This window comes from Prionailurus viverrinus, chromosome X, assembly GCF_022837055.1.
Source record: "Prionailurus viverrinus isolate Anna chromosome X, UM_Priviv_1.0, whole genome shotgun sequence".
Taxonomy (NCBI): Eukaryota; Metazoa; Chordata; class Mammalia; order Carnivora; family Felidae; genus Prionailurus; species Prionailurus viverrinus.
The window spans coordinates 104,880,218-104,905,844 of NC_062579.1; the positions used below are offsets into that span (position 1 = coordinate 104,880,218).

The 25,627-nt window shown below is 49.3% G+C and overlaps 1 protein-coding gene across 7 annotated transcripts; it reads right to left on the minus strand.

The window, feature by feature from the left end:
* Positions 1 to 4,089: 4,089 nt before the first annotated feature.
* On the minus strand, positions 4,090 to 14,851 carry LOC125157743 (embryonic testis differentiation protein homolog B-like). Of its 7 annotated transcripts, XM_047844680.1 has the most exons (7): positions 14,686 to 14,851; positions 13,796 to 13,855; positions 13,007 to 13,094; positions 9,809 to 10,000; positions 4,965 to 4,996; positions 4,561 to 4,606; positions 4,090 to 4,482 (listed from the first exon to the last, which is right to left on the minus strand). In XM_047844680.1, the coding sequence occupies exon 7, from the start codon at positions 4,437 to 4,439 to the stop codon at positions 4,257 to 4,259; it is 183 nt and encodes a 60-aa protein (XP_047700636.1). In that variant the 5' UTR covers positions 4,440 to 4,482; positions 4,561 to 4,606; positions 4,965 to 4,996; positions 9,809 to 10,000; positions 13,007 to 13,094; positions 13,796 to 13,855; positions 14,686 to 14,851; the 3' UTR covers positions 4,090 to 4,256. The 7 variants fall into 7 exon arrangements, with proteins under 7 accessions (XP_047700636.1, XP_047700634.1, XP_047700635.1 ...); XM_047844678.1 differs by lacking the exon at positions 9,809 to 10,000; XM_047844679.1 differs by lacking the exons at positions 9,809 to 10,000; positions 13,796 to 13,855.
* Positions 14,852 to 25,627: the final 10,776 nt, after the last annotated feature.

The following is a 25,627-nucleotide window of genomic DNA, read 5'->3' on the forward strand; positions in this document are numbered from 1 at the left end:
TTTTTATTTTAGAGAGAGAGCATTGCAGGAGGGGGAAAGGGGCAGAGAAAGGGAGGGAGGGAGGGAGGGAGAGAGAGAGAGAGAGAGAGAGAGAGAGAATCCCAAGCAGGCTCCATGCTCAGCACGGGCTCCAGAGGCACGGTTTGACCCATGACCCTGGGATCATGCCCTGAGCCAAAATCAAGAGACACTCAAACGGACTGAACCCCTATTTCTTCCTATTTTTACATGAACTTTGCCAGCTCATTGTTATCTGTTTATTTCCTTCTTTATCTTATCATTTCTCCTTTATTTTCATTTTTTCCATTATTTAAAATTTCTTAGTGCTATTAAAAAAAGAGTATGCGTAACTTTCTCTTACACTACCTGGTAGTGATTCTTTTCCCTAGAATGATACTTTCTCTGCCTTTTGTATTTTTTTTGTTGTGTTACTTTGTTCCCTTTCTTCTTTCTTCCTTTCTTCCTTTTTTCTGATAGCATCAACCCCCCATCTCATTTATTTAAACTTCTGCTTACTACTTGATTTCAATTACAGCAACCTTAACTCAGCCCGTCACTGCTTAATAACAGATTGCGGGGCGGGGAGTGTGAACACAGGGAGGGTCACTGGTAGTTAAACAGGTAGTTCTTATGTGATTCCCACTTCTGATTTTACTCCCCTTTATGTTTTTATTTTTATTTTTAAGAGACAGAGAGAGTACTTGCGTGCACGAGTGGGGGAGGGGCAGGGAGAGGGAGACAGGATCCAAAGGGGGCTCAAACTCACAAACCCTGAGATCCTGACCTGAGCCAAAGTCGGACGCTTAACGGACTGAGCCACCCAGGCGCCCCCGATTTTGCTCGCTTTTGTTGGCGCTAGAATCTAGAGGGCTCCCTGCCCGCCCGCCTGCCTGCCTTAATGTCTCCTTCTCTTGTTGTTTTTTCAAAGTTTATTTATTTAAGTAATCTCTACACCCGACGTGGGGCTTGAACTCCCAGCCCCGAGATCAAGGCTTGCATGCTTCTCCAACTGCGCCAGCCAGGCGCCCCCTTCTTGCATTTAATGACATCTGCACGTCGTATAATACCTGCAGATCTTGTCAGAGCTCCGCATCCTTCCTCTATATGTGGTTTGTGTCTGATTCTATTCGTACTATTATTGCAAATGGAATTTCATTCCCAGTATTTTAACTTTTGGCCCACAGCTATCACAATGAGTCTCTACTCCCTATTCTACAAAAAGCCACTGGGAGGCAAGTTGGGGAAACTAAAAATATCTGCTGAAACCTCATGGAGGAACACAGTATAGAGCTCTAGGCAGCATGACTGAGTGCTTCCATCAGGATGTTTGAGCCACAGACCAGGGACAGCCCCAAGTCACTACGCCCTGCTCAGGTCTCAGCTTCCTTGCGTGTAACATGAAGGGGTTAGAGGAAGTCCGTTCTAAGCCTTCCACAGTTCTAAAATGTTACAACAGTAAATGTGATTGCATGAACCACAATTGAATTATTTCAGGGAAGAGGGACACTTTTTGAAAGGTTTCTCTAAGTGTGCTATGTGTAGGAGATTGAACAGGCAAAAGTATGTTGCCAACGTTTGTTTGTTTGTTTGACTGATGGCCTCACGTTGACCTGTGTCAATGAGAACTGCGTGTCCCAAGGAACAAAGTACTTTTTTTTTTCAACGTTTTTTATTTATTTTTGGGACAGAGAGAGACAGAGCATGAACGGGGGAGGGGCAGAGAGAGAGGGAGACACAGAATCGGAAACAGGCTCCAGGCTCGGAGCCATCAGCCCAGAGCCCGACGCGGGGCTCGAACTCCCGGACCGCGAGATCGTGACCTGGCTGAAGTCGGACGCTTAACCGACTGCGCCACCCAGGCGCCCCTGGAACAAAGTACTTTTTATGGCAATTTTGCTTCCAGAGAGAAGTCATAGTGTCAGAGTCTGTATTTGATGCTAATAGAACTTTTGTTCCTGGACAGATGTATGTTTTCTTTCACAAGATTCCTTCCGATTATAAGTGTATTCATAATGCACAAGCATCGTGTCCATTCACCATTCTGTTAAAGGGTCTCTGGTGTCCTTGAGAGCACAGGCCCCTTTACACACACAGGCCCCTCCTCTCTCCTTCCGGCCGCTCTAATGGGGGAGGGAGGGGAGGAGGGCAGCCAGTTGAGTAGAGGGAAAGAGAGGTGGCCCACCCCTTGCTGGTTACATTTTCACTTCCTGTTCCTGTCCCCACCCCAGGAAGACAGAGGAAGGGTGGGCATTGTGTCCCCTCTTCCAGAGCCTTTGGGAACGATGGAGGGTCTTCCCTGGCCATTTGGCGCTGCTTCTCCAGGCACTAGACAGGGGATGCTGTCAAGCTCCCCAGGAAGGACTCTTCTAGAAGAGGGTCTGAGCCCCTGGACAAACCAGAAGGCGGGAGGCTCCTAAGGGGGATGGGTGTGGACTTGGCTGGTCCTGTGCAGGGGGCCCAGGATCGACTTCTGGGGCCAATCTCTCTTTCCTTCCCCCTTTCTGGCTCCCTCTCCTCCGTCTCGGTCTCTCTCTGCCCGCCGCCGCCCCTTTGGATGTCTTACTTGTGCTTCTGACTTCTGGAGACACAAATGACGCTGAAATGCATCCCTCCAGTAACATTGTGGTGGAGGGATGTCCCTCCAGTCCGATCTGCACACCATGGGGGCTCATGGGGAGGCCTCTGTGACCTCCAAGCCCCCCCTCTTCCCCCCTCCCCCCTCACAGCAGGCCCCTCAGTGGCGGACCTGTCACATTTGCTACCGCAGTGTCACTGCCCAGGGCTGGGCCTCTGTGGAGCCTCAGCTGGGCTGCTGCTTGGCTCAGGCACCCCCGGGAGATGCAGGGTAGGCGGTGCCAGCCGCTGCACGGGGTCCCGAGTCCCAGGAGCGACAGTGCCACCTGCTGCACCGGGTCCAGAGGGTACATTGCGACGTCCCTCTGCGCCGCTCGTGCTGTCGCTCAAGGTGCTATCCGTGAGTTTCCTCCCTGTTGGAACGTGGCCCCCTGCGTCCCAAGGTTCGAGGCCCATAGCAGCTCCATTTGCTGTGAGTCGTGAGAGGTAGGATGCCAGAAGCCGCCCTCCAGGAACACTAGAGGCCGAGTCAGGTTGCACTCGGGGAGGGCACAGGCTCGGGGCGGAGGTGGTGGGATGCAGAGGGCTTGTCTTGCGTAACCCAAGGTCGGAGGCGAGGGGAGGAGCAGGCGCCCCGACCTGCGGGCAGGTGGGGGGAGGTGGGGGCCTTCCCCTACCAGCAGTGGGGCTGGGGTCAGGCAGCTGTCCTCACTGCCCGGGACAGTCTTGCCCGTGCCTCCTGCTCCCGCACCTTCTCTCGCTGGTCCCTGGCTGGTCCCCTGAGCTGGCCTTGTACCCAGGGCGCTCTCCCCTGGGCCTCAGCTTGCTTCTCAATGCCCAATGTTCTCACTCCCATCCGACTTCCCTGAGGGACTGTCGAGCCCTGTAGGCTCTTGCAGGGGATCCGGGGCCCCGTACTGCCAAGATGGGCTGGGGCCTTCAGTCCAGTACATTCTCGGCTTCCAGCCGCCACTGCCTACCAGGTTTTCCCCACCCGGCCAGATAAGGGTCTGGCCGGTCCAGACTTCGGGGACAGTGAGAAGAGTCATTCCCTTCAGGGGGCCCAGAGGGTGTGACATTCCCATATTAAAATGCCCTGTGCTCTGACTTTTAAAATGTGAAATAGAACCAACAATGACGCAAGGCTGTCGTGTCTAAATGATAATCTGAGCATCAGAATAAGAAACCCCAAAGGAGTGTCCTCAACTTCCCGTCCTGCTGGTGGCCTGTTCTGAAACAATGTGTGTCCCTAGGCTAGTACCTGGGTTTTCCAGGGGAACCCAGAGGGTGTCTCAAAACCGCCTAGGGAGAGGAGTCTCCCTTCCTGGAGGGACCTGCTTCCACATCGCGGTTCCCTTTTGTCCCGGGTTAAAGGTGGAAGAGACCTGCCCTGCAGTGTGACCTCGCCATCCCCCGGTGTGGGAGAGCTCCTACACTCCGTGTGACCATGAGTACGATCCCCTGTCCAGTGTAACTGACCTAAGAATGCTGTTCGGGCAATAAGAACACATCGAACCAAAAGGAGGAAAACGCAGCTTTTATTTCAAGAGCTGACACGAGAGAGGTGTTTGTTATTTTAAATCAATTTTTCTTTCGCATTTTCAAGAGGTGGGGGCGGGGGTGGGGGTGAGCAGGCAAGACCCATGGTTGTTTGGAAGGGGCCACCTGCACCGGGGCGTGGCTCAGTCCAGCATCCACACCCACATGGACAGGTCCACGTCACTTCTGTGCCTCCCCAGCTGCCTATTCAGTAAAAAGCACAGGACATTTTGGGAAGGCCTGGGGCGTCTTGAGGGTCTAGTTGTCTTCTCCTCGTTGCTGGGTGCGGGTGTGCTGGGTTTCACTTCAGGTTTTTCTTTCTCCATGACTCGCTGACGCCACAGACGGCTTCACGAAGGAGCACGACTCCTGGAAAAGATGATGAAAGTCAATCGACCCAGGGGACCCGGGGGGCTCTTCCACCCCCACCCCCCCCACCACATGCACCTGTTTCCAGGGTAGTCCTCAGAGATCGCTTTATCTGCCTTGTTCCCTGCAACAGGCAAGAACAGTTAAAGAAAATCCACTCCAAGCATTTCAAGAAGGAAAGGATCTAAGGCTGGGAACTAGGTGCTGACAGATCTAAGGCCCGGAGGAGCAAAGGACAAGGGCTATGAGTGTGATGACAAACTGCGTTTGGAGACCGCACTCACCCCTAATACCTGACCTTGACCCCCACACCCCTGATCCCTACCACGACCCCCAGACTGCCCCCCCAAAAGCTTTGTGCTGTATTTCTGAACCCGACGCAGTGCCCGTTTTATCCAGTAGGGTTGGGGGTCGTCAGGTGGGTGGGCGAGGTAACGTCACAAAGAACTATTACATGTTATTGGTGGATATGGACGTCTTACCTCTCAGACCACCGAGCTCGCTTCAGGAACGTCTGGAAGAGAGGTCAAGGAGTGAGAGAGAGGATTCTTCTCCTCCTTGTCTTATCCTTCCTGCCCTGAGCCCCAGGGCCTGACTGGCTAAGCCCAGAGGTGTCACGGTGACTCACAATGGCTCTCAGAACCTTTTGACCACACGCAAGTTCCGAGCGCGGGACACGATCACCTTGGTTACTACCGGTTCACGGCTGAAAACTGCAAGTGGGCCAGTGGTGCCGGGGCCGGGGGAGGGGGGGGTCAGTTGTCACCCACATTCAGTGACACCTGGATTAGTTGAGGACTATGAGAACCAGGTCAGACCTCCTTTGCCTGAGAGGCAGGGAGGGCCCAGCCTCCAAGCTATCGTCCCAAACCTAGTAGAACCACGTCAAGACACTAAGATCCGGAGTTCAATCTCTAAAAGACCTCAGAAAGGGATGAGAACTATTATTAGTGTCCGACTAACACAAGACAGTGGCAAAACTGCCTTTGTCTTAATGGATTTCCTTCTTAGGAGAACCAAAGTAAACACCCAGGAAGTAGATCAGGAGAGGTTGGCTGACATCAGTTAAACACATAAGAAAATAAGTTTTGTAGACACTTCTATTAGGAAATACAACACAAGGAAAATGTCTTATTCAAACACGTCATGAGCATTGTAAAATACCTACAAATATAATTAACTTAAAAAAAAAAAACCTAGGGAAAATGTCCATGAACCTTTTCATGAGCTTCCTGTTTGGACACTGAAATAACATTTTTATTTATTTTTGGGGGGGAAAGGAAGGCTAATCTTTGAAATGTTATCGATTCTGCTCTAAATTCCCCTCTAAATGTGTGATTTCAGTGTGATCGCAATCATAAACCACAACAGGAATTTGAGTGTATACTTGGAACCAGTACCTGGGGTATAAAATGACCTTGAAGAGAAAATGCGAGGGATTATCCAAACGGGGGAGTTTTCCCTACTGGATATTAAAACTTACTCTATAGGATTAGCAATGAAACAGGAATTGACAAACACGTCAGTGGAACAAACTAGAGAGTCTAGACATATTTTCATATAGATGTGGGGATCAAGTAAGTGATAAAGCTGGCGTTTCACATCAGGTGTCACCTTTAAGCAGTATCTTATGACTAAGTTGGTGTGTGTGTGTGTGCGTGCATGCGCGCCCTTGCGTACCCATGTTGCGTGTATTCTTAAAGTGCTGAGGAGCTTCTGGGGCCACTTGTTATCTCTCCTAGAGGTAATTCTCGATCCCGTCAACTTTTACGGGCTTTTTCAGTCGTGCTTCTTCCCGAAGCCGGCTCTGGTGTCAACCAGTCATGGAGAAAGGGCACGGAGAAGTCGGTCCCAGCGCGCCCTCGCAGAGCATCAAGAAGGCAGGTGAATACCTGAAACCCACCTGGGCCTGTTAAAACGTGCTGAGCTTTTTACTGGGGCGGCAGCTGGGGAGGAATAAGAAGGATGAGGCTCTGACCCGGTGGCCGTGGACACTCACACAACGGTCACCAGGGTGGACGTGGCCTTTGCCAAAAAGCCATGGGACTGACCCACCCAAGATCCTCGGGGGTCGTGAAAAATCCCAGGAGATGGTGTGGGTCCACGAATCCTTCCCCTGAGGAAACCATTCAAGTTGGAACATTGATTTCACTTCTCGTGGGTCCGTGTGTTGCTTGTTCTCGTGCTCTCCGTGCTTCCGACTCTGTGCCAGCCAAAGGCCACCAACGTGTCAAGTCCTGCTATTCACCCTCAGACGGCGTTTCCTAACTAACACGGCAGCGTCTGGGGGATTTGGAATCGAGAGGGGCCCCCTTTGGAGAGGCTAGAAAGGCTGCTGAGTTTACGAGCGAAAAGGCCTCACACCTCCAACTTACTAAGGAGACGGGTCTTGCAGGAGGCCGCTCGGAGGTCTCAGAGTGTGCGGGGGACAGTGGGAAGAAGTCAGAATCCAAATAAGTTTCGAAAGGGGGGGACTGGGGGGAATGAGGACAGTTCTCCATGTGGGGGTCTAATGGTTGGAAACGGGGAGGGAGGCATATTCTGGCTGAGTCGCAGTGGGATGAACGTGCCACACCTGGTCCCCCTTTCCTACTTAGGCCTTTAGCCCGGGCCAGGCCCGAGCTGGGAGGGAGCGGAGGCATAGACTTGGAAAATCCATCAGAGCTGTGGTTATTACCTTGGACAGGACCCTGACCCCCTGACCGTGTGGAATACTAAGCTCACCAAACACATTCTATCACCGCATAGTGATCACAAAAATCATGAGGCCTGATCCTGCAGTTGATGATGGGAAATAGTGAAGAAGGAGGCCGGCAGAGGTTTGCTGGGGCATCCAGAGGGGTCAGGAAACACCATGTTCGTGGTTTGGCCCCTGTTTGCTCTACATAACAGTCACACAGACATGGGAAATCCCAGATTCAGGCTGGTGCTCACCCCAGGGCAGATAGATTCCCTGTGTTGCAAGTTCTATTTCCCTAGCTGGGAGGTGTTCACACAGTCATTCATTATGCTATTCCCTATATGTTCTATACATTTCTGTGTTCCTGATACACTTCATCAGTTGGGAAAAAGAAAAGGGGAGATAATGAAGCAAGCAACAATGACCGAGAGAAAAAGAATGGTGTAGAGCCTATCTTTCTAATATTGGTAAAAAATAACTTTGAGTGTAGAACTCTATTTCCAACCGAATATATGAGTTTCAGAGTAAAATAAACACATCTAAAAATAAATTTACGTATAGTTGGGGCGACTGGGTGGCTCAGTTGGTTGAGCATCTGACTTCGGCTCAGGTCATGATCTCCCGGTTCGTGAGTTCGAGCCCCACGTCGGGCTCTGTGCGGACAGCTCAGAGCCTGGAGCCTGCTTCGGAGTCTGTGTCTCCCTCTCTCTCTGCCCCTCCCCTACTCATGCTCTGTTTCTCTCTGTCTCAAAAATAAATAAAAACATTAAAAAAATTTTTTTTAAATTAAGTATAGTTGACATATAATATTAGGTTAGTTCAGGTATACAGCGTAAGTGATCAAACACTTCCATACATTACTCAATGCTCAGCAGAAGTATAGCTATCATCTGTCACCATGGAGTTATTACAATATTACTGACGATATTCCATATGGGGCACTTTTCATCCCCATGACTTATTTATTTTATTATTATTTTTTTAATGCTTATTTATTTTGGGGACAGAGACAGAGCATGAACGGGGGAGGGGCAGAGAGAGAGGGAGACACAGAATCGGAAGCAGGCTCCAGGCTCTGAGCCATCAGCCCAGAGCCCGACGCGGGGCTCGAACTCACGGACCGTGAGATCGTGACCTGAGCTGAAGTCGGACGCTTAACCGACTGAGCCACCCAGGCGCCCCATGACTTATTTATTTTATAACTGGCAGGTTGTACCTCTTAATTCCCTCCACCTATTTTGCCCATCCCTCCCCCACGTCCTCCCTGGCAACCACCAGTCTGTTCTTTGTATCTATGAATGTGTTTCTGTTTGTTTGTTCAGTGTTTTTTTAGGTTCCACATATAAGTACACTCATATGGCTTCTATCTTTCCCTGACTTATTTCATTTAGCATGATATCATCTAAGTCCATCCATGTTGTTGTAAATGCAAGATTTCCTTCTTTTTTGTGGCTGAGTAATATTCCACTCTGTGTGTGTGTGTGTGTGTGTGTGTGTGTGTGTGTGAGTTGTGTGATGTCATATCTTTATCCATTCATCTATTGATGGACACTTGGGTTTCTTCCATATCTTGGCTATTGTAGATAATGCTGCAATAACCATAGGGGAACATATATGTTTTTGAATCAGTGTTATTGAATTGCATGCATTTTTAATATACAAGGTGTCCAAGTCCTGGTTTCCAGGAAGCAGACCCTGAGGCCAACCATCAGTACAAATAGCTTACTTGAAAGGAAGTACCAGGTAACACCGGTAAGGGTGTGTGATGAAGTGAGACTTGCAAGGAAGGCAGCCAATTAAGGGGGGGATGATCTAGAAAGTTACCACTTTGGCAAGTGGAGCTTATTCAGTGGGGGGACTATGGGAGACTGGGTAGAATACATTTCACATCCATCCCAAGTATGGGATGTGGAACCTAGAGTATGTAGCTGCCAACTACCCAAACATTATTTTTTAAAGTTTATTTTATTTATTTTTGAGAGAGAGAGAGAGAGAGAACAGGAGGGGCAGAGTGAGAGAGAGGGAGAGAGAGAGAGAATCCCAAGCAGGCTCCACACTGTCTGATGGGGGGCTTGATCTCACAAACTGAGATTGTGGCCTGAGCCGAAATCAAGAGTTGGACGCTTAACTGACTGAGCCACCCAGGTGCCACCCCCCCCCCCCACCATTATTAATAAAGGGCTCGCTACTTGCAGAGGCAATAAATATCTGACACTTCCAGTGGCCTTGGGTCATGTCCAGCATGCTCCAAGGGTAAGAAAAAACACTCAGGCAGAGAATCATGGGTGATTGTAGTAAGCGGCCTTGTGGGTATAGACGTGAGACCTGGTTTTGAAAGGCGAGAATCAAAATACATGTCAGTGTCCTAATCTTTTTGACATAGTCTGCTCCTTAGATATGTCAGCATTCTATCCACTGTTTGTGTAAAGTTCTCAATGAACTGCAATTACATTTCTTCTCTAAAGCTGATCATGCATTAAACCGATTAGCATTTATAATTGGAATCGGGTTTCAGGAGCCCCAGTCCCGGAAAATGTTGTAAGGTTTCAGCTGTCTAAAGACCGTTTGCGTTGCAGACATTAAAATCTTCTCTCAGGGGAAAAGAGAGCAAGACTTTTGTATTCTGTTCTACCTACAGATACGCACCGCTGGGCACGTGGGCACCTATCTCTCCCTGGGATCTCAGAAGGATCTTGGGCTGCGGATGTCAGCAGCTCTGTTCTTGCCGTCCAGTCAAGAGGGGCCCAAGCTGCAACGTCTGACGTCCTGTGTGAGGGGCTCCTGAGAGTGCAGAGTGTGCCAGGAACCTCCTCTCCTGGTCTCCCATGGCAGCTGGAACTGTATTTATATCCTTGTTATTAACCTCTCTTAGGCTGCTCCTTCCCCCACCCCGGCGCATCCATGACCACCCCTGGCCTAGCATCCTCCTAGTGTGTGCTTCCTGGCCCAGGGGTCTCAGAAAGGCTGTTCTCCGTGGTGACTCCATTAGGTCCCCAGCACAGTCCCACGTGGCCACAGCGGCCCTCTTCAGCTTTGATGGGAGTCCAGCTATGAATCTTTGTCATGGTTCAGATTAGGCTTTCAGCGTCCAGCTCCCTTGTTTGTTGTTTTTCTGTCTCCAGTACCACCAGTCATCGACTGTCGGCAAAATGCCTAAGAGCTATCACAACTTCAGGCTGCAGTTGTAAATGACTGGGGAGTCCTAGTGGCTCACAGGGCCCCAGATGCTCGCCCTCTGAATGAACTCTAAAAGAGCTGCTCCCTTTAAAAGAGATCCAGTGCAATCCCTGTTTACAGTAAGACAGGCTAAGGGACCATGACCAGCCCAGGGGCACTCAAAGCAAATTTGAGAGGGGCAAGTGTCTTCCACGTGCCACTGCCTCTCCGTTAGGGACCCCCATCCGCCCCCATCTGTGCCCTAGGCCCAGATATTCTGTTCGCCTCTTTATAGAGCCACATTTCCCAAACACTTTCAGGGAGTACTGGATCTAGGAGATAGGAGTAACTGTGCTGTAAACAAAGTACTCCCTTGACCAGTATGTCTGGGAAAGTCTACACCATGTTATATCCTTATATAGGTGATGCACAGTATCCACCAGCACTGAAATCTTCAAGAAGAGTTCTTTACTCCTCTGCCTCTCCTACTCTTCCCCTTCCTCTTCTTTTTCCCCTCCTCTTTCCTCCCATCTTCTCCCTCTTACCCACCCTCTTCTCTCTCCCCAAGAAGATATCTGGATACAGATGCTTACACAAGATGATTGTGGCCAAAGGACAGACTCATTCCCTTTGCTTTCTTGTCTTCCTTGGTGTTTGAATGTTGGCCATTGGATTACTGGTCCTGGCTGGCTGTGAGCACATACCAGCATCTGATTCTGGTGTCTGTGGTTGCTGTTGTGGCTCCCAATAAGGAGAGCTGTCCATCTTGGGCCATCCGCTTCCCTACCCCACGCCTCTTCTTGTTGACCCAGGCTCCCCTGGGCGTCTCTATGGAGTCTTTCTGAGGCCTGCAGCGGGAATCGTTCATGCTACAAATGAGCCATGCAGGACCCAAGGAACTAATATCAGGCCTCTCCTAAGTGCCAGGCTGGCATTTCTGGCCTCCTCTTGCCTCCTTCTGTTGGTGTGGGGCACTGAGAGGGTGTCTCCCTCCCAGAGCTCCAGGTAGCATTTGGGGCCAGGTGCCATTCTGCTCTAGGGTTTCCAACCTGTCTTGAATGTCTGTCCTGTTCATGTTTCCTATCCTGATACTCTCCCCTTCCTTTCCAAGTCTCTCAGCACGTAGCCTTTTCTCTCCAGTACCATTGCATACAGTTATATAGGTGTGTGTACCTGGGGACAACCTCCTGGGAGAGCCTGGAGGTTGAGGAGGGATGTGACGGGAGCCACAAAGCCACCAGGAGAGGAGTCAGGCAGAACTGGGAAAGCTGCGGGCTTGGGTGGCGGAGCGAGGCAACGGGGTAGGGATGTGGGTCAAGCAGGTCTACACCCCTGCAGCGCCCCTGCTGGGGAGCTCCTCAGGGGAAGGGGACTGAAATCCAGAGGGAACGAGTGAAGAGAGAGAGAGGCGGCATTCACAGCACTAAGGTTGCCAAGCAGAAAGCAAATTCTCCCTATGTTTAAAATGTTTCAAAATGTAAAAGGTGGGGGATGAATAAAAAATAAAAGTCGGCAGACTGGCTAAAGACAAAGCACTGTCCTCAGCGTGGTACATTCTCATGGGGGTATAGATGAACATTTCAGAAATGGCCGTACAGGTATAGTTTACGGAGGCTGGATGGTGGGAGCCACTGCTGGTGAGGAAATTTACAGTTAAGCAAGAAGGAAAGGCTAGGATGACCCATGTGGCAATGGACTAAAGTCATATTTATTCTAATAGACACAAATGGATAGATATAGGAGTATTTATAGATTTGTGCATATACAAGTTACGTTAGTTTCCTATTGCTGCTGTAACAAATTAGCACAAACCCAGTGGCTTGAAACAAAAGAATTTTTTTTTTCTCCTAGCCTTCTGGAGTTCAGAAATCTAAACTCAAGTTGTTAATGGGCTGCATTCCTTCCAGAGGCTTCAGGCAAGAATCCATTTCCTTGTCTTTTTCAGTTTCCAGAGGCCACCTGCATTCTTTGGTTCATGACCCCTTCCTGGCATCACTCCAGCTACTGCTTCCATAGTAATATCTCCTATTACTAACTCCACCCCTCCTGCCTCTTCCTTATATAAGGATGCTTGGTGAGCAGAGGGATTTTGGCGGGGGGGGGGGGGGGGGGGCGGTTGGTGATCAAGGAAGACACAGGACAATGAGAGGGAGTAGCACACAAACCTTATTTGGGCAGCACAAGGACAGGGTTCTATGAGAGGGGAAATCCCTCCCAGCAAGAGACCTTCCAGAGACAGAGGTATGGGGGCCACCACCCACATGGGGAATGGGGCAAGGAAATTTCCAGAGAAGAAGGGACAATGAGAGAGGAAACGGTTTCATGTCTCTTAGCGGCTTAGTGGGGAATCTCTGGGTCAGGCAGTTCCAAAGGGTGGCAGCAGTCTGGGGTCTTTTGTAGCTCCAGTGTTTGACTTATCTGCGGTTGGCAGATGATGGGTGAAGTTTTGTGGAGTATGTAAATTAGGTAGGCTCCAAATGGCTTTGGAAATATGTTTTTTGGACTATTTAAAACAACTGGACGTATGAGAATTTGGGTTTGACACCAGTGGGCTTTGGGCCCCTTTGGTCCTAGCCTGCTATGACGAAGTAAACAACATAGGGGTTCATCATGAGGAGTCACCCACAGCTAAGGACACGACAAAATGAGAAAGAAGGGACAGCAGTGGTTACCAGAGGCCATAGTTACCTCGCTTAACTTGCTTACGTTCTGCCGAAACCATAAAGCAGCACATCCTAATCTTTTGGTAGTTTTGAGAAGCTGATGGACTCACTTCCTAGAAAAACACACACATACACATCCAATTTAAAAATTTTACAAAATGTTCTAGAACATCCGCGGACCCTCTAGAATTGTGTTGCCCAATATGGTGGTCATAAGTCCCATGTGGCAGATTCAGTTTAAATTAATTATTATTAAAAAAATTCAGTTTCTCATTCATACTGGCCACATTTCAAGTGTTCCATAGACATAACTGTTCTATTATAGTTCAAAGCCACAACTGGGCTTTGAAATTCCATGGGCACAAGGCTAAGAACCCCATCCCTTAAATGAACCCCTATACATCTGGTGGCCTGTCACCCCACTCCCAGTCTAACATGGGCTGTCCTGTGTTTCTGAATATATACAGGCCACAAAAGAAATAGGGATCAATACTTAAAACACTGGGGAACACCCTGAAAGTCCATACGGCTCTGAGTAACCCTTGGTCACTGTCAATCACAGGCATCTTGGCTACAGCCACGCCTCCAAAGACTAGTATTATGCCCTAAATACAGATGAGGGGACTGAGGACAGAGGTTTAGGAGGACTGAATAATCTGTCCCATGTCACCCATGAAATGCCAGAGGAAAATGGTGACAAAGCTAGAAGGGATAGACCCTTGCAATGCTCATGTCTAAAAACATCCAAATGTTCTTAGGGCAATCCCTGAGGCCACCCACGTGGTCACACACGAGTCTCAATACCAGCACCCACCCTAAGCTATGGGTCCTCTCTCTGCATTTGCCAAGATGTCTTCTGTACCTGTCCTCTTCCCTGGAGTGGGACAAAGAAAAAAATACTCATGATCTTCCTAATCATCCCAAATCATCCCTTCTAGTCATCCCAGATGTACACTGTGACCCTATCACCCCTTATCGTGATGGTAACCTGGACTTCAGCGGCAGACCATCCAGGCGGGATAACCTGCTCGCTTTGTGAGCCTGACACCCAGCGCTTCTGTCTGTAACATGAAAATGATGATAGCGTCGATTTCACAAAATTTCCTGTGTCGGATGCAACTGCACGGAAGCGAACGACAGCATGCGGGGCACAGAGGAAGCACTCAGGAAAGGTTATTGTCCCGAGCACTGATTCCTAGAAAGCTTCCCCATCTCCCGCCTAGGCACCTAACCGTCGCTGGAGGGCATCCAGGAACTCGGCCGGCTGGGGCTGTGGACCCGCCCTTACCGCGCTCAGCCTCGCAGCCCGCAGCCCTCCCCAGACGCGCCGAACCCTCCACCACGTCCACCAGGGCCCTGACCGTCCCGCTGTCCCCCCATCCGCCCTTCCGCAAAGAAACGTCACTGCACCCCGGGACTCACGGCTTCTCCCCAAAAGCCGCCAGAGCGAGCCTGCTCTCGCCCGGCCCACGGATAGAGAGGTGTTTGCAGAGCGGGCACTCGGAGAAAGGCGAGGGGGGACACGTCGTGGGAACGTCTAAAAGCCAGTCACAAATCGGCTGCCTGGGGCGCGAGCATGGCCCCAGCGCGCTCCCGCCCACGATGTCCCGCCGCCCCGAGGGATAATCCCCAGGGACCGATCCCGGTCCGGGACAATCAAGGGAAGGCCCGGCCGGGTCGTAGGGAGCTGCAGCGGCGACTGACCGGGTCAGGTCTGGCGGCGGCCAGTAGGTGAAGCCCCAGCGGGACCGGCCAGCCCCTTCACACCGCCCGCGGGACGACCACGCCCTGTGGCCACTTAGGGACTCCCCATCTTTGCACAAGGCTCTATCAGGCTCCCCGCGGCAGCTGCGCAGGGCGCAGGCGCGCGCCCGCACTCCCTGCGGACTACATTTCCCGGCAGGCCCCGAGACGTCCGCCCTGCCATCTGGTTCCCTTAGCAAGCCGACGTGGGAGAGGACGCCACTTCCTTGGCTTCCTCCGGGCCCCCAGCCACTTTGGGAGCGTTCCGGTTTCCGGTCTTAAGCGCTTCTGGAGCCCGGGAACTTGGGTGGGACGTTCCCGGTTTCTGATCCTAGCAGCCCTGGAGAAATCGGAACGGTGGGGACCCCTTTTAACTCTTAGGACTGGGTCACGGATTCCCAAAACTCTCTGTGAGGCAAGAATTTCTTGGGAGATCTTGGTAAAACTTCAGATTTCTGGGCCCCTTCCCGACACCCTGATGCACTACATCTCGCATGAGCTCAAGAATTCTCATTTTAATAAACTTTCCTGGGCTTATGACTCTGGTCTTGGTCTCGCGGGTGACAGTGGCCTTGGGCTACCTTTCTAGTTTCTTCTTTTGAACACCCCGAGCTTCGACCTCGCTACCCCGAGTGCTCGTCTCTACTTTCCGCCGCCACTAGAGGGCTCGTGGGACTTTGGGTTCGTCCAGTGGCCCTGCCTCTTGTTTTCTGATTGGTCCCTCGCGGGCCCCGTGCTGGGGTCACATTTTCCGTCCTGGGTGAGTTGGCGCGAGGCCAGAGGCCATGCTGTTTCTGGGAGACCTAGTCCTCATATTGGTCCCCAGCTAGTGCTGATGGTGTTCGGACGCCAGACTTTAGAGCTGGTACTTCCCTCGTGGGACCAGGACGGAGAGCCACCTGTGATTGTGCCTCCCAGACCTGGGCGGAAGTGAGATGAGGGACCAGGCGTCCCACCGCCCCGAACACGCAGAGGCCCGGGCACTGGAGACAGCTCCCCCCGGGTCGGAGTTGGGCTGGTGGGCTGGGACTGGGGGCCAGGGGCATGCGGATCCTGCACATGCTGTTTATTGTCGCACGGGGCTCCGGACACCGTTGCCGGAGGTCGCGGCTGGTTTCGGGGTCAGGATGTCTAGGAACCTGACCATGGCATCTGGCCCAGGCTCCCAGGAGCAAAAAGGGCCCCTGTTGTGACACCCCAGGAGTTACTGTGTCTACAGTGAGGACCTGCCCTGCCCACCCACCCGCTTGCCCCCCGCACCTGATGGCCCAGACTGGTGGCCTCCCACTTGCGTTTCTGTGGCTCCTGGCGCTAGGTCCCTGGAAACCGTCAGGCGGCTCCTGGAGCTGTGTCACTCCTGGGTGGCTTTGGCCTGAGACACGCACCCTGGAGCAGGCCCTAGATCTCTTGGTGTCCGAGCGGTCCTTGGCCCTCCTGTCCCCGGACATCCACAGCCAGGTGCAGAGGCTGTTTCTGCCTCTTGCAGCGTCTATGCAGAGAGCTTGAGAGATGAGGGAATAGGTGAGAGAGAGGGACAGAGAGAGTGCTTTTATCTGGTGTGGTTGGCCCCGAAGACTGGGACACCACGGAGACTTACTTCCCCATTCGGATTTTCTTGATTCCCCGGAGTAGAGCTTACTTGGGCAAGTGACTTTTTCTGCTTTCGTCTGGAACTGTGATCCTCCAGATTTTCCCCAGGCGCAGAGTGAACGGGGAAGAGGGCTTGTTCCACAGGGAGGCAGTGTTGCTGCTACAATGGTCAGTGTCCACTCGAGGTAGATCCTAGGGGTTCAGGTCCTGGCTCTGCTCACTGCCCACTGACGATGTGACTTTGGGCAGGTGACCGTTGCCCCTTGGGCCTCGCTTCCCGCGTGGCTCAAAGGCTTATGTGGTGGTTTTGAGGACTAAAGGGGGACCACCGTGTACGTTTGACGGCACTGCTGGCATGTTGGTGCTTAAAACTGTTAGCTGGCCTGGCCTGGTGGCCAAACCTGTAGGTCCAGCTGCCCCGGAGGCTGAGCCAAGGAGGATCACTGGAGCGCAGGAGTTCTGGGCTGGAGAGAGCTATGCTGGCGGGGTTCGTGGGCCAAGGTCGCCATCTCTTTGGTTAATCTCTCAGAAGCGAGAGACCACCAGGTTACCCGAGGAGAGGCGAACCCACCCAGGCCGGAAACTGAGCAGGTGAAAATTCACAGGTGGACCAGCAGTGGACTTGTGCCTGTGAATGACCTCCGCCCTCCATCCTGGGCAACATAGGGAGACCCGTCTCTAGACAAACACAACGGTTAGCCGTTGTTACCTTAGGGTCAGCAGTCCGGTCCCGTCCGCAGAGCTGGGTCTCAGTTGACGGTGAGCCCAGAAAAGCAGTTTGGCTTGAGGCGCTGAAGTCATTACCCCCACACCCCCCCCCCCCCAAGTCAGGTTATCCAGCAGTGAGGAATGGGAGAAGTGGTGGGGGAAGGAAAGAGGGAGTGGAGTACATCGGAAGATGTATGGGGGGAAGGTGTGCACTGGGAACGTCTCCCCACACGCTCCACATACAATCACATGCACACATTTCCACTCTTGAAGCCATTTGAAGCTCTCGTGGGGTCCAAAGTGACAAACCGGTCGTCTGTTATGAAAGTTTGTCCTCAGATCCCTGTAAGAATTTCCCTTGCCGTTTGGCCCTTTTATGATAAGTGATGGCAGGTTGGCTTTTAGGTCACAAACAATGGGCTGGGAACAGACATGCTTTCCAGGGAAACTTTGCCTCAGGGAACAGCGTTAACATCACTGAGCTTCAAGCTGTGGCCAGTGGACACTCAGGGAAGCCCTGAAGCCTAGAGTAGTTGCTACTTCTGGTTCGTTAGGTCTAATCAGCTTATCATCATCAATATAGTAGTTCTTGGTGATGTCTTGTGGAAGGGAACGTTGATCAAGATTCCCGGAACTAGAGGTGCCTCGGTGACTTAGTCGATTGAACGTCCAGCTCTTGATTTTGGCTCAGGTCCCGGTCTCGCAGTTCATGGGTTCGAGTCCCGTGTCGGGCTCTGCATTGAGACTTTGGAGCCTGCTTGAGATTCTCTCTCCCTGTCTCTCTGCCCCTCCCCTGCTCGCTCATGCACTCTCTCTCTCTAATATATAAACTTTTTGGGGCGCCTGGATGGCGCAGTCGGTTAAGCGTCCGACTTCAGCCAGGTCACGGTCTCGCGGTCCGTGAGTTTGAGCCCCGCGTCGGGCTCTGGGCTGATGGCTCAGAGCCTGGAGCCTGCTTCCGATTCTGTGTCTCCCTCTCTCTCTGCCCCTCCCCCATTCATGCTCTGTCTCTCTCTGTCCCAAAAATAAATAAACGTTGAAAAAAAATAATATATAAACTTTTTTTAAAAGCTTAAAAAAAATAAATTTTAAAAAAAGTTCCAGGGACTAAATGAGGACACAGATTTAGAAGTTGACAAATGCCCGAGGTGGGACAATGAAAATGTATTGCTGGCCTTGCTGGCTGAAATCAAATGGCTTCTGGTGGTATTTACTAACAGTTATCGAGGAAACACATTTGCCAGGAGCTGCATACCAGGTACCAGCAATGAAACCACATCTGAAATAGTATCTGTAACTGTGGCCCCCACCTGGGCGAGTTTACGGTAAGGAAGGCACTGTCATCCTCCAGGATGCATCTGGTGTCTACACAGGCTAAATCAGCAAAGTGAATTGGGGCACAGTGGGAATCGCCATTCCTACGTGTTTCAGGTCCTTGGTGGTGGCACTCACCCCTGAAATCCCTCTAAGAATGTGGCATTGCTTCTGGATTACTACTTTTCGTAAATAAAGGAAGTTCTAGTGGTTTCCACTTGGCCTTTCTCACCATAATAGCTGTCACTCCATAGGTCAGGGAAGAAGTGTGGGTATACCTGTTCCAGTTATAGTCTGAAACGGGGGAAATAATCATAGGGTGCATTTGGGGACTTAATGGGCCCTCTGTGAGACAGTACTAAGCTAAAACTGCATTAATCACCTGACCTCCATGAGCCCCCACTCTGACTGGTGGGCCACAGCAATGCTTCGGGTCTGCTGGAATTAGTGTCAGCTCAGAAGCAGTGTTCATTACTCCCCCAAAGGTCTGCTCATCTCCTTTTCCCTAATGCACAGTCACCCTGGTAATAGGCCATAGGTCCCTTCGGGGGAAGGCTGGCAGAAAGATTAACATTCTATATTTTTGGCAGTGTAGTGAGGTCTTTCCTTAGGGGCCTGTGTCCCCTTCATTCAAAGGGAGCTGGGTATAAAAACTGGCTCAGGGCACCTGGGTGGCTCAGTCGGTTGAGTGTCCGACTTCGGCTCAGGTCTTGATCCCACGGTCTGTGAGTTCGAGCCCCGCGTCGGGCTCTGTGCTGACAGCTCAGAGACTGGGGCCTGCCTCGGATTCTGTGTCTCCCTCTCTCTCTGACCCTCCTCCGTTCATGCTCTGTCTCTCTCTCTCTCTCTCTCTGTGTCAAAAATAAATAAACATTTAAAAGAATTAAAAAAAAAACTGGCTCAAATCTGGCAGTCGGTTGAGGGGCTGTGACTGTTTTGGTCAATCAATTTCAACTTCTGCACACTCAACCGGGAACACTTCCACTTAAATAGCTCAAGTAAGAATTTAGTAGACTGTCCATTTGCTTCTCTTCAAGGGACACCATGATCAACTATGACACAAAGCTCATCCCTGGATTTTGGTGGAGGGCATACACTGTGCACTGTCCAAGTTTTCCAACTTTTCTGTGTGTAGACAATCCTCATGAGAAAGAGTCGGGGAAAGTCTTTTAAAAATACCATGGTTCATGCCCACCCAGGGACACACACAAAAAAGGGGAAACCTCATAAAACAAGACCCGTGTACCTTATGATCACAAGCACATTGAAGTACAGGGGAAGGAAGAATCACCCTTCAACCTGCTTTCATGCACCAAGTACACGAAGTGGTCACAACTGTGAAAACATCGACACTAATTCTGCAAAGGGGTCACAGTTAGTTTCTGTTTCCTTTTACTGGGACCATCTCCACTGTCACCATGTCACTCTTCAACCGCTGCGGTGCCCAAGGTGGAGCCCAGCCCCTTCAGGGAGCACCAGATACGGAGGGGAGTCCAGATCCCCGCTTCTTGCCATCGGGCTTGTCCGAAGTCTCTGTCTGCAGGCGATGGAGGGAGGTTTGCTGTTTCTCTTTGTAGCATAGCACACACCAGTTGGAGTTTTGATTCTTGACCTCATTTTCCTGTGAACCCCAGGTCCTTTTCTGGTTACCCATCTTTTTTTCTCCTTCTGGAGTTTCCCAGTCACATACAGTTTTGGTTGATATCGACACATGAGAGTTAAGGCTCTTTTATCACATTAAACCCACGCTTCAAGGAACGTACCGTCTCTCCCCACTGTCGCCTCCCCCAGGCAGACCTTCCCCTGTCATCAAACTGATGTGGCTCTTCCTTGAGGCCTTGTGTCTTGAACCTAGAACAGTGAGGAGCCCCAGATACTTGAGAGGCACTAGAAAGTCACCCGGATGAGAGGCCTCACCCAGCCCCAATCTTGTGCCGTTACTGGCAAACGTCACCGGCATAGCTATTCTCTGCTGTTTTCATGAGATGATGTCACTACAAAACATCACACGTAAAACATGGGCCAGGTGCACACGTGTGTCTGTGCTGACCGGGGACAAGTAAGCTGGCCGATTGATTTCCTTTCTTATTAGTCCCTGGCCCTGGGGTCAATGTCAGATAACACTGGCCGGACTTTGTGGTGATAACCAGCTATGGGAAGGCAGGATCGATGGGCCCCATGCTCTCGTAGTGGTATTTCATACAGCAGGCCCAAGCCCCTTCCTGGAGGATCCCATGAGGTCCCTGCGAGGGTGTTTTGTTTTGGGAAGCAAATTGTGCTCAGAGACTGAGCAATGTATTTAACACAGGTTCGCTTGGGAATTTCATAAGCCACTCGCACACAGGGTAATGTCTTTTAAAAAGTTTTTAAATTTATTTTTGAGAGAGAGAGAGAACACAAGTGAGGGAGAGGCAGAGAGAGAGGAGCCACAGACTCTGAAGCAGGCCCCAGGCTCTGGGCTGTCAGCACAGAGCCGGACGCCGGGCTCGAACTCACTGACCACGAAATCACGACCCGAGCCAAAGTCAGACGCTGAACCAACGGAGGCCCCCAGGTGCCCCCAGGGTAATGTCTCTTAATAAATGAATACAGAAGCATCATGATCCAAATCGATCACACTGTTGTTCCAGGTAAGGGAGATGAGAGGAACCAGGCGCAGATTTAGTTGAGCTGTACCTTTCTATGAGTTGGTACTAGGCAGAGATGACTTAGCCAGCTGACAGCTGGCATGCAGCTACCACCGCAAAAGCAAAAGCCCCCGTGGCGAGAGCAGGTTGCTAGAGAACCAATGCGGCTACCGGTGTTGCTGGGCAAGAGGATGGCCTTCCCAGGGCCAGTGGGTGGCTTTCATCACTGTTGGAAAAAGAGGCGCCTTTACTGTGGCAGTAGCTAATTGCCCCCAAGGTCTCTGGAGAACTGTTTAGATCAGCGAAGTGTGGCCTGGCCCAGGCCAAACACTTTTGGATTGCCCTCCCAAACTCTGCGTAATGATAGCCAAAATGTCCCCTTATCTGGACATGTTGCTTCTTCGTACGTTTTTTATAGATAAGCCCCCAGCGAGGGCTTTCAGCAGCTGAGCTGCTGCGTGCTTATCAGTGAGAACAGACAGATGATGACGTCCCGACACAATCTGCCCATTCTTCTCTCAAAACAACTCTTTTGTCTTGTCAGAAGCAAGTGGATTTGAGATAATACCAAACCACTGCACAGCAAAGAGGCAGCTGAGTTCATACCTTTTATGTTCCTACTTTTACATCACGTACTACACGCTGTTATGCTCTGACATGTCTGTAAAGGAAACCAGAACAGATTTCAACTGGTTTTATACAAAAGTGAGGTTGATGCTGGGGACAGTAAGGACCACAGGGGCCACAAAAGAGTGTCTGTGAGACATGGGCCGACCCTGAGCAGGAGCCATGCCTCTTTGCGGCAGAGGTAGTGTGAGAGAGGGGCGGAAGGCTGCTGGGTAGAGAATCAGTGCCACATTTCTACACTGATGGAAACAAAGCCCTAGTACCAGACCTGGGGCAGGGAGGTTATATTGTTGTATAACAACAATAACCGAATTGTTTTTTTTTTTCTTCCAGGAAATAACTTAAAAATGTTTACTGCTGTAATGAAGGACCATATGGTTCTAAACATCATAATAAGAAATTTGAGGATTTAAAGTCAGGATCCTCAGGGGAGGGGCACGGAGAGAGGGAGGCAGAGAATCCTAAGCAGGCTCCACGCTCAGTGCAGAGCCCAACGTGAGGCTCAATCTCATGACTGTGAGATCATGATCTGAGCTGAAATCAAGAGTCACTCAACCCACTGAGCCGCGCCAGTGCCCAGAGTTAGCGTCCTTTTGAGAAAGATTTCAGAGCTGACAGTGGAATCGCTATATCAATTTATATGCTTTTGGAATGTGCGAAATCACCACCACTGCTTAGGAGCCATGGTTTGTCTATATGTTTCGCAAGTGCCTGAAATGGTTAAGTCTTAAATATGTGTTATAAGAAAACCAACTAGCAAATTTGTTAGCACTAACAGAATTTCTAAGTTTTCTGTCTCCCCAGGAGCTCAAGCATATCAAGATCAAGATCAGTGAAAGGAAAAACGTTTGTTTTGAAGCATTATTCCTTTATCCTTCAATCTAGCTTACAAGCACTTTTGAATAAAAATTGACTTCCATTCTGGAAAAGAAGACTCATTTCCTTGTGATCATGTAAGTCTTTACAAAGAAGGGATTATATGCATTTCTTCTACAAGAAGAAAGGTTTAAGATCGCCTCTTGCCTGAGACAGGTACACAGAAAGGAGGCAGGTAGGAATGGCCTAGGGAAGTTAATGTTAGGTAATGGCTGTTGAAAATTTGCTCATATCACACCCATAAAATAGTTGATAAATCTTGTAGTTAACATTAATATCCTTATACAAATGGCCAGTAAGCACATGCAGATATGCTCGATGTCATTACCTACCAGCAAAACGCACATCAAAACCACAGGGAGGTACTATGTCACAGTACTGTGATGAGTATAATAGAAGAGACAGATTATAACAAGTGTTAGTGAGGATGTGGAGAATTTAGAACCCTCATACACTACTGGTGGGAATGTAAAATGGTGTATCCCCTTTGCTAAACAGTCTGGCAATTCCTCAAAGGGTCAAACATAGAGTTACCATATGGTCCAGCGATCATACCTTTACGTATAGATGCCAAAGATATGAAAACATATGTCCAAACAAAAATTTGTACATGAATGTTCCTAACAACATTAGGTATAGTAGCTAAAAGGTAGGGAAAGACCCCAATAACCTTTAACTGGTCCATTTTGTTTATCCATACCATTGTATGGAAATACCACATTTTGAAACACGAAGTAAAAGGAGAAAGTATGCAAAATTTAAAGGCATCTTCTTTTTCCTGGACACTTCAGTGTCTATATTCATGCCCTGTGCTATACCCATACAATGGTATAGCATAGCTATACAAAATCATTCAACAGTAAAATACAATGGAGTACTGATATATGCTACAAAATGGATAAAGCCTGAAAATGTCAGGCGTAATGAAAGAAGCTAGACAGAAAAGGCCACATGTTGCATGATTCCATTTATATGAAACATCCCGAATAGGTAAATGTGTATGGACAGAAAATAGATCATTGGTTGCTCTCGTTGGTGGAAGAGAATTACAGGAAATGAGGAGTTACAGGTTGAGGGTTTGGTGTTTCTCTTTGGGGTGATGTAAATATTCTGTAATCACTTTCCACGTTGCTGGTACGACTTTGTGAATATACTAAAGACTACTGACTTTTAGCATATTTTAAATGGGTGCATTGTATGATTTGTGAGATATAGCACAATAAAGCTGTTACAAAATCTAATTACTAGAACCAGAAGTCTAAGTCATGTTTAATAGCTCATTAATATTGTCAGGCCTCAGTTTCAAAAGTTACCAATTTTAGAACGGAATCTACTCTGCAACCATTAAAAATTTTTTTTTAATGTTTATTTTTGACAGAGAGAGAGAGAGAGAGAGAAAGAGAGCATGAGTGGGGGAGGGGCAGAGAGAGGGAGACACAGAATCCGAAGCAGGCTCCAGGCTCTGAGCCGTCAGCACAGAGCCCGACGCGGGGCTGGAACTCACAAACCGCGAGATCATGACCTGAGTTGAAGTTGGATGCTTAACCGACTGAACCACCCAAGCACCCCTCTGCAACCATTTTTTAAAAGGTGTATTTTATTTTGAGAGAGGGAGAAAGAGAGAATCTCAAGCAGGCTCCACACTCAGCACAGAGCCTGACTCAGGGCTTGATCCCACAACCCTGGGTTCATGACCTGAGCCAAAATCAAGAATTGGACGCTCAACGGACTGAGCCACCCAGATGCCCCACAACTGTTTTGTTTTTATTACTACTTGTTGCGTCTCCTTCAGCTCAAAATAAAATCTTTGGAATTCATTTGTAGTATCAACAAAATCAAGGAGATAGTCCACTGTCTTACAGTAGATACTCGAAATACTGGAGTCTGTTTTTCATTAGTCTCTCTTTACTGGACAACTGCCTTTGTAGTCTTCATTCCCATTTAGCCACATCCTATCTTTTTCCAAGTTGGCTTCTAATTCTCCACATTTCTCAAGAATTTATCTACAACTGTCCTCTTCAAAGCCTTTCAGACCCTACTCAGTTTCCTTTCTATAAAGATTTCCTAGGAAGCTGCTATAGTTATTTGTTTTACTTCATCTCAACTCTTGGCCCAGTTAAAAATCACATTTTTGTGTTGTGGATTTTAATTCTGGAAACTCCTTTTCCTTGTCTTGCTCATTGCAATCTTATTCAAAATTATGACTTTCTTCAAGTTGTTTCCAGTTAAGGATCATACCTTGATTCCTTGGGTGAATCAAGGTTGAAGTGTTTAAGGGAAGGAAAATGACTTACAGATTTTACGTAGTTTCTCTTTTAGTGTTTCAAACATATCGGCCAAAATTTAACTATAAATGGCATCTAGGTGTCATGGGTTTAATTAGAAACCTTTAATTTTGCAGTTTTATAAAAGAGAACATGGCTCAGTGTATGGTTTTCCTATTAATAATATTAACAATATATAATGAAATGTATTTTAAGTAAATTACAACTTGTCTTCCTGGAGTCTATAGTCCTTTTATTTATTTTTATTTTTATTTTTTTAACGTTTATTTATTTTGAGAGACAGACACAGAGTGCGAGCAGGGGAGGAGCGGAGAGAGAGAAGGAGACACAGAATCTGAAGCAGGCTCCCGGCTCCAGGCTCCAGGCTCCAGGCTCCAGGCTCCGAGCTGTCAGCACAGAGCCACAACCCACGACAGCTCAAACCCACGACTGAACCGTGAGATCATGACCTGAGCTGAGGTCGGACACTTACCTTACTGAGCCACCCGGGCGCCCCGTAGTCCTTTTAAATAAGATTCTTCTCTTTGAAGCATACAAACCATAGTAGGTTGAAGAGAGCGTTATACTTATTTCTATAGTCATTCTAAATGGCTGTTAATCTACAGATAATTTCTATTGAAGACAATTACAAGGAATAATTTTGTGCAGATTAATATATAAACCCCATATGGTTTAAAAAACTTACGATTTAAAAAAAAAACAAAGAAAGAAAAAGAAAATGTCTTTCATCTAACTGCCCCCATAGGTTAGTGAGTGATTCAATTTGAAGGGTAAGCCCAGGAATTGTTCACAAGTAACAATGCCTTGACTTCTTCATTGTCAAAAAACATTAGGTGAAAATGCCCGACTTCAGGAACATAGCTTTGAAAGAACCAT

Coding starts and splice junctions, on each gene's coding strand:
- LOC125157743 (XM_047844683.1), bottom strand. CDS start 4,439: ATGGAGAAAGAAAAACCTGAAGTGAAACCCAGCACACCCGCACCCAGC.